Here is a 14,575-nt window from a genome sequence, read left to right as displayed (position 1 = left end):
CGGCATTGACATTGCAGCAGCTGGTTGTTGTTCTCGAAATGCATCTCCCAGTCACTTAAGTCAATTGATAAGCGTGTTCTCCCAAGAATAATTGAATTTGCCACGACGCAAATTGAATGTTTGCCATCATATTGCTTGTGCGGCTCTGCAATGAGCACAAATTGTGCCACCAGTAAGTATTGTAAGCTGCAGAAGCTTTCAAACGAATCCATTTGTGCATGGCAATAGTTCTTGTCAATTGTTTGTTTTTCAATTATTCAAAAAGTTGAATAAGCGTTAGTCATAACGAAAATATCGTTTTTGGAATGATACGAGTATGTAAGTTGAATTCCCAGAGTACAAGTCTTAATGCATCAAATTCGTTATATAAGCAAGCGGAAAACAATGTGCGAATTCCCTGAAATGAATAATTGAAGCGGAATTTTCACTTTTCCAAATGAATCGCGAGAGATAAACTAACAGCTCGGTCCGCCCATTGTGATATGTAATCCAATTTGTTAAGCATAAGTAATTGGCAAGTCTGGTTGTTCGGCGGGCAAACAGTGGCAACTCGAGCGTGTATCCCGCCGTCCGTTGGCGGTTTCGGTCATTCATCTAACTGGCGTCCGCCACCCCTTTCCACCCACCCACGGCCCCCCCTCCCCCTTTTTCATTGTTATTGGAGCACTTCAACATCTGCGGTGGCAGCTCCAGCATCCACATCAATCGCATGTTTTGTTACCCTCTGTGTAAATCACGTCTAAGCGGCCATCTAGGGCGGTGCCACGCCCCTCGCGTGTCGCCTAATTTATTGGAAGTGAAAAAAAGGTACGCCCCCTGTACGCCCTCCTTTTATAGGGGGTCACAAGAGGCGGGCATTTTTTAATGGATGCTTCGGATGATTCAGCTTCTGTTTACTCATCTGTGTCAGGTGGCTAATTGCTGGCGTTGCCGACACCTTTGGTAATTGTCACTGTCAATATACCTGCTTTGTTCAGGCTGGGAGTACTTCAAATAAGATACAAACAATAGGTAAAAGCAAAAAATTAAACAACAAACTAAAAACCACTCAAAGTGGTAAAATTATCCATTCAAGAATTCTGAATTTTTGAAACTATAGTTACCATTACCTAATCAAAATTGAAAACAAGATTGCTCTTTTAATCAACCCAAAATCCTTCACCCAAGTAAATATTTGTTACAACCCAATAGAGACTGCCTTAACCCATTGTTTGTCGTTAATAAATTTAGCTCAGTTTACTCATGTGCCAGCCCCAACCAAGGCAAACGAATATAATGGACCCCCAGCAATCGACGGATCTAAACGACAACTGCCATTGACCGTTTTTCGCTCGATGGACATAGATGGATGGGATTACCAGGCGACCACCTTTGTTGACTTGGCCATCAGCCGGGCGACAGGACAATTCCCCCTGCGAGCAGGAGTCGAATCCATCTCGGGTTACCGCCGCCCTACTCACCAATGGTGGCTATGTTGAAGATGGTTCCGACCACCGCCATGAGCAGGATGGTGCCCAGGTTGTCGAAGAACAATCGATTGGGCATGAAGTAGCCTGCGTCCAGGATAATCGGCGGCAGCATGTAGAAGAAGAAGGTGTTCGGGGTCAAGGGGGAGACGGCGACGTCGGTGCAAAAATAGAGCACCACCCCGATGACCACGCCCACGACAATCAGCAGGCACGACTCCGGAAATATTAGATGCAATTTAGGCGTCATATGGAAACCTGAAATAAATTGTAAAATACGAGTATATAAACTTTCCTGCTAGATAAACACGAGCAATTCTGCAACGCAAAAGCTTGTAAAATTGCGGGTGGTGGATCGGAAATATTTCCATTAATTACGAACAGGCTGCCATAAAAACGAAAATATTCCCATTTGATGGAAATGATGGCAAATTTGCATGCAATTTCGAAAGGCCTTTGCTTTGGTTATAGTGAGTCCTTTCTAGTTTATACCCTTTTGCCCTTTAAACCCCACTTCTCCCTCTGCTATTTCTGCATTAGTCCCCTAACAAAATATTTTGGGTTCAAGGGCACAAAAGCGAAGGATAATTATGCTTCGTAGACAAAGCTAAATTGTGGGAAAGTTTCGTAAAAATGTAAGGGCTCAATTTGCATTTTTGGTGCTCGGAATTTAATTAGGAAACTTATAGGGGGTTCAGTTTATGAATAAAGTTTTTAAATATTTGGAAACAAATAAATTTAATAGAAATGGAAATAAAAAACAATGGATTGAAAAGAAATACAATTAGCATTCTTTCTTTAAATATTCTTTAAAAAACAAACAAAAGTTTTAAAGCTTTAAAAGATATCAGATTTAAGGAAAGTTTCCAGTATGTTATCTGGCAGTAAAAACTCGAGTTTATTTCCTCGTCGAGTGCCAAGCCTCTCATTTTACAATCGACCTTCCCAGCAGTTTGTTTTTGGCCAAATGGCATTCGCAATCAAGTTTCGCCTACATATTTCTGGGCCCTCTTAAAAATAGAAATGGAAATGGAAAGAGGAGCCCACGAAAAAAAAACCAGCCAGGGTCCTTGATTTGTTGGAAATCGGATTTTCTCTCGCCTGCAATGAAGGTTATGGCCAGGGCTACGAATAAACCTGTCTGGCAGTGGCAAAATGCCGACATTGGGGCCAGAAATAAATAAGCCGAAACTAAAAACCTTGGTAATGAAGTCTCGGGAGGCCTGACAGTGGCCGAGAATCAAAGTAAATGATTAATGCACTGCCTTTTGGGCCCAATTGTTGCTCGGGGGCAGGGTCAAGGCCCAAGTCCTACGGCTTGTTGCACACATATCCATCCTGGGCTTATGCAATGTCCTTCGGCCAGGACTCGCAGCCAAGCGCCCACACGGTTACGTCGCCGACTTGACGCAAATCTGCATGATGGCGGCGTCGTAGTCACAGGAATTACATAAACCATATTGATTTTGCCTGGCAACAGCAGAAGGAAACTAAGGGGGACACCCACGCCCAGAACCACAAACTGTGGCTTTTATTCCACACCAAAAGGATTAATGGCTGCTGTGGATTATGCACAAGTTAAATCTACATTATATTCGCTAATTGGCCAGTTTTTGTGGGTTAAAAAATAATAATAATTTAGTTAAAGTATTCAAAACTTCTGCATATAGTACCACCACTTCTTGGGAATATATACATAATTAATCTAGACCTTTTTTACTACTATTTCACCTCGTTTCTGTGGGTTTAATTAGGAGCATTTTAGTACTTCTCAGAGTCTATGGTATATATCCCATATTTAACCGAACATACTCAGAATTAAATTAAACTAATAAAAGTTAATAATGTAATTAATCTTCAATGCTTTGATTAAGATGCATCCTTCACTCACCTATTTTCGCTATGCTGGCGGACAGAATCCAGATTCCGATGATGAACGGCGTCTTTACCCGAGCAAAGTCCACGCTGGAGAGGGGGTACCTTTCCATCTTGTGCCCTTCGCCGCCCTCCGCATCCTGGTCGCTGGATTTGAGTGGCTCGGCACGTGGCAACCTCGCTGGTGGCGTCGGATCCAGGCCCACATCCACCACATCCGTGGGCGAGGTCTGGGGCAGCTGGTTTTGGCCAGGAAGGAAGAGCGAAATAATTCAGGCATTAGTGGTTTATAATTGGCAAACAGAGTGCGCAAAATTGATAAATGCCAATAGCCGCCAGGCAAACATTAAATATTTACATGGGCGTATAAACTGCGGAAAATAAAATCCAGACCTGGTGGGTTGGGAACCGTTCGGGAACACGCCATTCAAAATTACATTCATTTTTATTAACGACTCGAACACGAAAGAGTCAGGTTTTTGTTTTTGCTTTTTATTGTTTTTGAATCGTCAGCGGTTCCAATTCCTACACATAAATTCTGGTTGAAAAGTTGATGTAGGTCAGTGAGAAAACTGATAGAATGTCGGATGTATTTCCCCCATTAAATGAATATTAAATTGGGGTTAATAACGAGTCGAGAACTTAAGGAGATAGTAAATACTTTTGTGCGCACAACCCTATTCAACTGACGTCAAATCATTGGTAATTAATTGGGGCTTCCCAGCAATATAGTTGGGGTCCAATACAAGTTCAATAAAATCTATTTTTAGCAGTGTTCCAGTGTTACATTTAAGGAAGCAAAAAATTCATGGTGGCATGATATTTAATTAAAGTATTCCTTTTTTATTAGAGTTTTGATATCTTATCATGTATTTACATTGAAAAACAGAAAAAAAACTCTTTTGTTAATCAAAGTTAAGAACTCAAACAATCAAGCAAGGCTAAGAAACTACTAAATCATCTTTACGATTTCCGCAGTGAGTGTTTATCATAACCCATCCTTAGATACACCTTGTAGTTCCCATATAAACTTGTCGATATTCATCACTAATTGCTGCCATTGACGGTATAGTTTACGACCCTACTTTTTTTTTAAGTTGAGCTACAGTCAAAGTATTTTTTGTGGAATCATTCAAGTAAATCTTGGTAAGGTGGTAAATTAAAAACATTAAAAACAAGCTCTTGCATAATATATAAAACTAATTTTGATAAAGAATATGATTAATAATTATTTTATTTTTAGCTTCATTTTAAGAAACCCCTACGAATAACTAGTATAACCTCTTGCCAATCTATTAAAAAGATTTTCTTGAAAGGTTCTCTTAGGCGCATTCTACTGTACTTCCAATTAAATCCGGAGCTACGGCAATTGCAATCACCTAAAGAGCTTTGGTTGCACCCCGGATGTGCCGGTAATGCCCGACTTAATGGCCGTTGAATTGGATTGTGGATTTCGGATTTCGCCATACTCACATTTAGCTGGGTGACCGCATCCGCAGTATCCTTGCCATCCTTCCCCGGGGCCACGCCCACGGCACTCGTGTTCGGCCGCCCGTGGGCGATTCCAAGGATTAGGATGAAGCCGCAGACGAGCAGCATCCTTTTGCTGAGAGTCCCCCGCCAGCCGGAGAAGGTGCAGGTTGTTTTGCGTGCGGCGAATGCTGCTTGCGGTTCTGCTCGTGCTTTGGTTTCATCTCTCGATGGCGATGCTTCTGCATCGATTTGATTCGCAATCTTGGAGTTATCTAACTCTAAGCGACTGGCTGCGTCGGGGGGGAAATCCGAGCTGGAGGATTTGGTCCTCCAGCAGGCTCTTCGGGCCAGATTCATCTGCTGCTGCAGCGCCGGAGTGGCACTGTCGTAATCCTGCTCCGTGCGGTTGCTCATTGTGACTGGATTTCACTTTCTTGATCCTGGCATGCTATGATGTCCTTCTACTTGGCCTTCTTAGTTGCTGCCCTCTTTTTTAACTGCAAGGAGAGAGAGTAAACAAATATAAGTTAATTCGTTTTACATTTGTTGTTATTAGCACTCTTCAAGTCGACCGACCTGCACCAATAACCAATCGAAACTGGTTAAAACCCACGGACCTTACCAACCATGAAGACTTCTGGCCAAAATCCAGATATACTCCATTAAATCGCATATTTATATTTATTCCCTTTCCGATTAATTCTCTTTGAGTTGCTGGAACATTGCAAATAAAAATGTGCTAAAATGAAATCCCATTTCATCTGCTGCGGCACGTGATTTTCTTAAAACTCCGAGCCAAGTGGGTGTGGATTTATTTAATCATCGTTTATTATACGCCGAAGCCTAAGCCGTTTACCAAAAAAGCCCTCGTTTATTTCCAATGTTAATTTGCAATCTATTTGCAATAAATCCAGTAAAATTCAAGCGCTCTTGTGTGTCCACTTGGAATATCGCTTTGCAGCCACTCTTTTTTCAAGACTTAACGCAAACTTATCAAGCAGACAATATTTGCTTTTCGAACTGGATAGATCCAGTGCACTTAGCGCCATGCGAAATTAGCGAGTTAATACCAATAGTAAATATGGCAATAAGGCAGAGTAAACAAATAAAAGTGGAAATGCCGCCAGTTCGAGTCCGATAAGATCTGATTTGTATTATTGGCGAAATTTTATTAGCGCAGTAGCGAAAGCCTATCTGTCGGGTGCGGGAGATAGAGCCTCCCAATCAAGTAATCGGGGTGGTTCGAGTGTCACATTTGAGATGCTGATTCTTTGGAGGGCAATGCACGGGTCGATTTCTGTAATTGTTTCGACTTGAGCAATTGATTCTGTTTGTACGGCCAGTTCGCTTTCTGTTTGTGCAAGTGTCGACTATCTCGTTATACAAAATTGATGGCCAATTTAGGTTTATCCCTCCAGGCGTCTTCGCCTTCCTCCATCCTTCTATTCAATTGCTCCTGCCAATGGCCGTGAATTTTCTAGGCTTTCCCACACAACCCACTACTTGGTGCAAGGTGGTGATTAGATTAGCGCCCACAGAATTTCAAGTTCAGTGACTTTGGTTACAAACCGTTAACAGTTGGCCAACTAACCGGCTTTAATCGCAAGGTTAACCCAATTTTCCACAAAATCTGTCTGAATCAAACTCAAGTGGCCTTAGTGCAAAGCCGTTTATTTTAATTAATCGCTTAACAGAAGAACAGTGGAATGAATAAGAAATACAGGAATCAAATTTATGGGTAAGATTTAACAATCCGTATAGAAACGTAATTGCAAAAAGGAATAACTACTAATAAAAATTGTAAAAGTGAGTATAATTAAAAAAATAAATTCAAATTAAAAGAATGTCTCCTTAGATTTTACTTCCAATGTTGTAAACTTTTCTTTTTGTCTTGTCTTATATTATCTAGGTAACTCGAAACTTTATGTCACCCAAGAGAAACTTTTGTTTCCTGTTGCAGAAGCTATAATAAAAAGTGGAATCCAACTTTTGCAATGTATCATTGTTTGTGGCCCACTGTAAAGAATCTTTTTGCAGAAATATTCTCGCAACGTTGACCCAACATCTACAGCAATAAGTCCTTGAGCTTGAACGAATTGCGCCACGATTTAATTGATTTCTTCGCAAATCGCCAGCCACCGAACACCCCCGAAATGTGTTAATATTTAATTTGAGTTTACTCTTGGGTCCGCAGAGCCCCTACACCTTGGGGTATGGACTGGCACTGTATTGACGCCCCCGCAGAACCCCTTTCTGCCAACAACCCACTCCACGGACTTATGTTTATGTTGGCCAGTGGGGGCGACTAATTCCCGAAACAAATGTAAATATTTGAGGCGGGAATTTTCGTCTTTCATGGCCAGAGTTCAGTTCAGGTTTAGACAGCGGAAATAATATATTTTCAAAGGTCAAACGATTTTGTGAAATAAGTATACTATATTTGTGAGAAATAACCAATTGAGAATACGATGTACATTTTGGCCAGCCACCAAGAAAATGTTTTTCTGTGCCCACTGAGCGAAAGACTTTTTAGCAAAATATGGCAGCAAAATATGTGTATAAAAAGCGCAACAAAGTAAATGTATTTCTCGGTAATGCAATACTGAAATCTGGAATTGAACGAGGTGATCAGTGACTATACTGGAAAGAAGGAGTGCCATTTGAGGTAACTGTACCAAAACTGAAAAGCTGAAGACGTAATCTAAAATGATTCTATAAAAAAGGCAACAAAGTAAATGTATTGTTCAGTAATGCAATACTAAAATCTGGAATGGAATGAGGTGCATATACGAGACTGAACTGGAAAGAAAGAGTGTTATTTGAGGTGACTGTACCAAAACTGAGAAGCAGAGTTGAATTTTCTGTGGGTATCAAAAAAAAGGCGTAACGTAAAATTATTCTTCTTCTTTAATTTACCTTCCCGTTAAGGATCGTTAAGTAAACGTATTTTTCCAGCTGTCACTGCCACACATTAATGTCAACTTTGTTTGTTCAGGTTCCCGAACTTTGCCCCAACCGTTTTGAGGTTACGCTTTCGGCGACAGCTAATCGATAACATGCGCCACAAGGGAATATGGAAAATACCATCGCAGTTGCAGGGCGAAATTATTTATAAACAAATCAAAGCCAATTGATGTATGAAAAATGCAACAGCGAGTGCAACGGCAGACTTCGAACTGGCCGAAAGCCCCTCGAACCGGTTTAAGGCGATTATCCAGAATACAAACTTGGGGACCGCGGCAGCTAACTTGGCCGAAATTTAAATCAATGCATCTGGGAGCCAAAACTAATTGCCTCGGAAAATATCGTTAAGTGCTTATTTTACCACATGCCCGAGTTTATGGAAATTTCTACGATACTAACTTAAATAATGACTGTTTACGACCACAGCAAATATCTATTGTCTGGTCTGTGTGAATTCGATGGGCTTCCTGGACTCGTAATGTTTTTACGGACATGTTCCGGCAAAAGTAGTTGTCAATTATTGTTACAGTTTGGATTGATTTTAATAGGTTTATAAAGTTTGAATACTGAATACAAACTGTTGATGACATATTTTATCATTGTTATCAGTTTAACAGCTTGGAAAGATAGGGCAAAACATTTGCATTGCTTATAATCAACGATTGGTTTTAATATTTATTGGCATTATGCAGTCCAGTGACAGGTACACTTTGATTATTATTTGCAGGCACGACTTTGTTTTCTGCACCTGTGCCTCTGACAGTAAACATTTAAGCGAGTTCTGTTTATGTAAGTAAGTAAGCAATTGTAGATTCACCCCAGTAAGAATTTCTATGGATAATATAATAATTGCGCTGCAATTTTTAAATGGTAACTTTACGCTTATTAAAGAAAAATGTTAAAAAGTAAAATGAAAATTACTCCTAATTTGTTACCTTAACTGCTGTGTTACAATTTATTCTAACCCTTATATCTGCAGCTTAGGAATTTATACCAAGCGTTCTTTATCCGAAAACAAAATGAACTCGACATGTCAATTTGGCTTAGCCAAGATATAAAACATGGAATTCGGCACTACCGCTACAGACCTTTTTGGCTTCACAGAAAAAAACGAAATGATCATTTGCATGAAAAAGTTGCAAAGTAAATTTACATACATAAAAATATACAATAAACACAAATTTGGAAAAAGAAAGTCAAAAACGAAACGAATTCCCTTTGTGTTTGCGACCAATTCCTTACTGAGTCTCGAACGCTGTTCCACTAACAGAAGCAGTGGATTTCATGAATGAAACCCCAATAAACTTCCATCATTATTGATACTGAATTGTCATTTATGGGTTGCCTTCCTTGAAAAACAGCTATGTTTGCATACATCAATAGGGGAGCCCCACGTCGACATCTAGATTGGGAGCTAACGCGTTGAATTCACCCTACTTTAGATAAAAAAAGGGATATATTACATGATTACTGTTTATAAATGTATGTACTTTGTTATGAATGCTGGCACATCTAGGAAATTATTAATCAGTAAGACTTTAACAAAATAATTATAAAAGATGATTTAAATAAATATTGCCCGCCGACTTTCATGTTTATCTAAGAGATACAACAAAATGAAAGAACGTCGTTGAGTAATACTAGTACTTTGAACGTGCCTAAGCTCCCCTTAAATAAACAAACAAATAAAAAACCTCTGCATAAAGTAATGATGTATTGCGACTTAAAATAGCTGACCAATAAATTTAAGCCCGCTGCTTAAGTGACCTTTATTTTTATCTACAATAAAAACTTTGTTTCCTGGAATGAGAACACCCTGCTGATAAAATATTTCTGGCCATCGGTCAGCTCGAAACTGGACGTAATTAAGCGATAAAAAATCGATTTTCTATATTTTTCGTTTAAATCTTAAATGGATTTTTGGCAAAAGACCTTGTACGGACTACTTGAAAACTGATTACAGGCCAAAACAAATGCCAATGTGTAAGGTTTATCAACAAAAACCATTATTACATCGATTTTCGTCAAGGTCTAATGATGTATATTCACTATAAATCGAACATTTGTTGTCATTTTTTCTACCAGATATGGAATATTTATTGCTAATGATATGCACTGTTCATCAGGTAACACGTCTCCAGGAAATTTGATTTGTGAGTCTCATAAAATAGAACAAAAGTATAAGTAAAATTGATTGTTGTTTTCCTAGGAACCCATTTTTATGGAAATTCTCGGAAGCTTCCGATGTGTCATATGTTAACCTATGCTCGAGGCTCTATTAATTGATATCATTTTTACAACAACGCTACTGACCAGCTAATTAACAAAACACGTTAGAAAACCATTGAATAATATTTACACATACTTTCATAAATCGGTGCTATATCTATGTATGTCTGCCCATATCTTAATTTATTGGCTGATAATTGATAATGAAATCAACTTGATTGACAGTTTAATTCCACTAGCACATTTTTTGACAGCCATGTGTGGCAAAACCGAGTGTTCATATGTATACTGGTAGATTTATATATGAAGATGGTATATACATATGTACATCCGGCTTCTTTTATTCGTTTATGCATACTTGAATGTAAAAAACGGGTTTTCGATAGGTTAAGCAAAAAAAAGCACATCTTTGGAAAAAAAGAACATTTTTTTTTCTTTAAGATTGGTTTGATTTTATACAAAATACAGTTTTAAATTGCAACAATTTCTAAGAGAAATAAAATATGATTACATTCAAAAAACAGCGTCGCGAGAAAAACCTAAATTTAAGAAGTATATTCATGGTAACCCAAGAATTATAAAATAAGATGAGTCAGTGGAAATATCTGGCAAATATGTATGTATATGTATGTTGCCAAGCTCTTCCACGTTATCAGGTTGGCAACAACAAATACATATGTAGAACAAAAAGCAACAATTACGAATGTTTTCTATGTTCCACATACATAAATACACTCGTCATATGGGCATTTTGGAATGCGAAATGGGATCAAGTAAGTAGAGCAAAGCGAATGGAGAAGTGAAAGCAATGGAAACGACTGAGCCGGCAAAAGACCGAAATAAACTCAAGTGCACTTTTGGTAGACGTCAAAAAAATAAATAATAGAGGAAAAACGCTGTCTCTAGAAACGTGAAAAATATAGAAGCCAATTTAAAAATAGACGAAGAATATATACATACATTTGTACAAGCAGCCAAAACTCATTTTACATTTGTTGAACAAGTATCTACATACGTTGGAGAAAGTATCTTTGAGATATTTCGGTGTCTTAAATGGGTTTCCTAGCATAACACACAAATACAGATTCAATAATATTTTTTATATCCCTTGCATAAAAATATAAAACATTTTTGTAGCATGATTTCAGCGTTGAATTGGCATTTCATGTTGGTTAGGAATTGCTTTTATTGTAGATATAACATCTTTACGCACGTTTTTCTTGTTCTTTCTTGGTTTCCTTTTCCGCAACAAATCAGCCGGCAGCTGTTAGTTCTTTTCCACTATGTTTCGCACTCACTTGCGCCCACTCTCTCTTCCTCTCCTCCTTCTCTCCTTTTATCACTCTCTCTCTCTGCTCCCGTTTTTGTTTTGATTCGCACTGCAGACGTGTGCAATAAATAATGATTTCAAATTTATGCCCGCCAAACGGCACAACGCGCATTAATATTTATTGACGAAAAGAGGCGCACTTATTTTCGTCACACAAAATAAAAACGCACGACATCACGAAGTAAGGGAAAAACACGGCTTGCTTTCGCTTCGATTCACATATTTTATACATAAACTTTTCCCCAGACGTTTTTGAATAATTCTCGAAAAAAAACTATAGTTTTGCTGGGCAATGGAAGCCGAAAATCGAATTTCAGCGAACGAACCGGAAAGTAGAAACTGCTGCGCGCTCTACAGCCGAGAACTGAATGCGAGAATCGTAGGAAAATGTATTTGAAAGAGCGGAGAACCCGAAATCGGTCCGATAACAGCGGTGTTCCAGCGCTAACAGAGCGTGGGTCTGTTAGCCGGCACCCACACTGGCGTAACAGCTGTTACGGCATAGGATGGGAAGGGGGAGAGAGCGGAAGAAAAATGCACTGCAAACAAATGGCAAGAAAATGTTGCGCCAAAAGTATTAGTAAATATTTGTTAAATGTTAAAATAGCCATGGATTAAACGGATCTTTAAGAACACTAGATTGGTAAAATTCAATACAATTTTGTTAAATATGGTTTAGATATATTTATAATAAGAAAATTCTACTGTTAAACAATTTAATCTTTAAGTTACTAAATCGGCAGTTTTTAAATATAATTTTAACTTGCTCGTTAAACAATTGTATAGGGATTTAGTTTCAGGAATGGTGGAGGTAAAAAAGGAAATCAGTAAGTTTTTGTCTGGTAGAAATACCGCACCTTTCTTATACACATATTAAAATTATTGTTCTTAAAACATTATTTTTTACCTACATCAAAAACAAACATTTTCTACTACCTTTCCGAACTATTCGAACTTATTTGGGAGTTAATTTTTTTTTTTTTTGTAAATTTTATTGTAGGGAAAAATAGAAAAGTGATACATTTTTCCAGTGATAAAGAGTAATCTTAATTCAATAGTATTTATTATATGTTGTGCATAGTAAATCATTACATAAACATGTCTAGACTAGGGTGAACAATCGGGAATTGATTGGTCTTGAGAAATACAAAAACATCAATTAAGGGATATGCTTAGACTCAAACGGACATCGTTCGCCGTTTTCCTGCATTCTAGCCCACTTTTGTAAAGTAAATTGAAAGAATAATTAAAAGCGCCAATGCAGGCAACCGCAATTGGTCAGGAGAAGCAAGTTCCCCGCAATGGAAATTGATTTTTTGTTATTTTTTTTGTGGTGAGGTCCTGTGGGCAAGGATAGCACGATTGTAATTCCTAGATAATTGCAAAGGGCACGGAGCAAGTGAATGTGTGCAGCACTTTCAGAGCAAACATTTCAATATCGTGGCATTTCCATAATATCGATCCAAAGCGGGCAGCGGATGGCGTGGGTGCAGCTCTTTTATCTCTGCCCTGAAAACACGAGACAGAGACCGTGGAGTACACGTTATCCTTGTACTTGAACGACTGCAGCTAAGTGCACGTAATTGAATCCTAAGGATGGGGGTTCATTTTGCGAAACTGCGTCGTCTGTTGCCTTGATTGGATGTCCCTAACGACGATTTTATGAATCGAGAGTGTATATTTTTACACACTTAACCACAGGCAGGGCCACTTTTGCACTGTCAAAAACTTCGATACATATTGTTTGTCGCCCTTTAGTACGACAATGAATTAAGTTGAACACTATTAACTGCTTTTCTATACAATTAGTTATTCCAAACGGGAACCTAATCTTACAATCGTATTACAAGTAGATACATTAAAGCATAATTTTTAAACTCAAGAACATTATTCCCGAAGCTTTGCGCAGTGTTTGAAATAATAATGCTAATGATATCCAGAGCTGACAATGGCTAAAAAGTTCTGATTAGATTGGCTGTGCGGTATGTAATTGGATGGGAAGTTGGGAAGAAATTCAATTTCTCTGCTTTTACATTATTAAAATGGCATGGGTTTATTCTTAACAGTTTATTGGTAAATGCAGAATATTTACAACATTTTAGTTTAAAAATACAATTTTCATTACCCATAATACCTTAATAATACATTTTATAATATTGCAGAACGAACTCCATTAAACAAAAACTTTAAAGGTTTTGATAACCAGAAAAGACAATCCCACAAAAGCCATTTTGCAAGCAAACAAAAGGCCGTAAACAGAAAACCGTCAAAGTTTTCCCAAAAGTTGCTCGCTGAAGAGCAGAAGCAATAGAAGTATATTCCGTAGTCCCTCTTTAGGTTCATTAGACCCGAAGTTGAGTGCGTGTGTGCGGCTTAAACTTTCAGCTGAAAAACATAGCAATAATAATAATAACGCCCATCGACCTCCCGAAGCTTTCTCTCCACAGTCGCCGGCTATTATGTAAGCCCCAGGCATTCCCAAGGACACGCCGCAGGACGAACCGAAACAGCAAATGAGACAGCTCCTCCATCGCCATCTCCTCGACCACCACTCATCAGACAGATAAAGGGCCATGGGAAATGGATTACAACAATTTTATTACATATAACACATTTGCAATGACCATGGGCGAAGGACAAAGGACACAGCACACACTACAGTAAATCAGGGAAAAAAAGCCAACTGAGTTCTCACTTATTTGGGGCGTGACAAGTGGACAATAGTTATGGCTTTGCCGCAGCGAAATCGCAGCCAAAAACCTAATAATGCAAACTACAGTAATACCGTGGCCAAATCACTTGCAGGCACTTTTATTGCTTGCGTGATAGATCAAATTTTGTAGAATTGAAAACTAGGAAAGAATATATTTTGATTTTTCAAGACTGAAGTAATTTATAATTTTCATTTTAATTTAAGTTATTATACAAGGTTTTGGGAAAACTATTGAAAAATAATTTGTTTTTTTTTTAGATATATTGCAAATATCGTATTAAAGACATTAAATTCAATTTTATACTGTACCGGATTCCTTTTGCTAATAAAAAAAATAATAATAATATTAATATCAAACACGTCTGAGCTCCTTACTCCTAACACCTTAAATATCCTTGCTTCCCTGAAATTCCTAAAGGCAATAAATTTATACTGCCTCATATGAAAACTAGACTTGCTAAAAATTTAAATATTTATAAAATAAGCGTAGCTTAAGGCCATAGTAGTTATAGCTGCAATAAAGGA

General features: G+C 38.3%; 1 protein-coding gene across 29 annotated transcripts in view; it reads right to left on the bottom strand.

The window, feature by feature from the left end:
* Positions 1-14,575, bottom strand: part of LOC108033626 (sodium/hydrogen exchanger 3) — a 30,714-nt gene that overhangs the window by 15,029 nt on the left and 1,110 nt on the right. For 9 of the 29 annotated variants that reach the window (XM_017108019.3, XM_050885557.1, XM_050885559.1 and 6 more), the window contains exons 1-4: positions 11,221-11,699; positions 4,815-5,311; positions 3,358-3,580; positions 1,461-1,724 (exon numbers count right to left, since the gene is read on the bottom strand). In XM_017108019.3, the coding sequence (XP_016963508.1) occupies positions 1,461-1,724; positions 3,358-3,580; positions 4,815-5,228 (901 nt within the window). In that variant the 5' untranslated portion in view covers positions 5,229-5,311; positions 11,221-11,699. Of the gene's footprint in view, positions 1-1,460; positions 1,725-3,357; positions 3,581-4,814; positions 5,312-10,967; positions 11,048-11,220; positions 11,703-14,575 lie in introns of those variants that run through there. The other 20 variants (XM_050885540.1, XM_050885555.1, XM_050885548.1 and 17 more) reach the window with 7 other exon arrangements.

This window comes from Drosophila biarmipes, chromosome 2L (genome assembly GCF_025231255.1).
Source record: "Drosophila biarmipes strain raj3 chromosome 2L, RU_DBia_V1.1, whole genome shotgun sequence".
In the NCBI taxonomy this organism is placed as follows: Eukaryota; Metazoa; Arthropoda; class Insecta; order Diptera; family Drosophilidae; genus Drosophila; species Drosophila biarmipes.
Note: the sequence above shows the minus strand (reverse complement) of the source record. Positions and strands in the feature narration are given on the sequence as shown.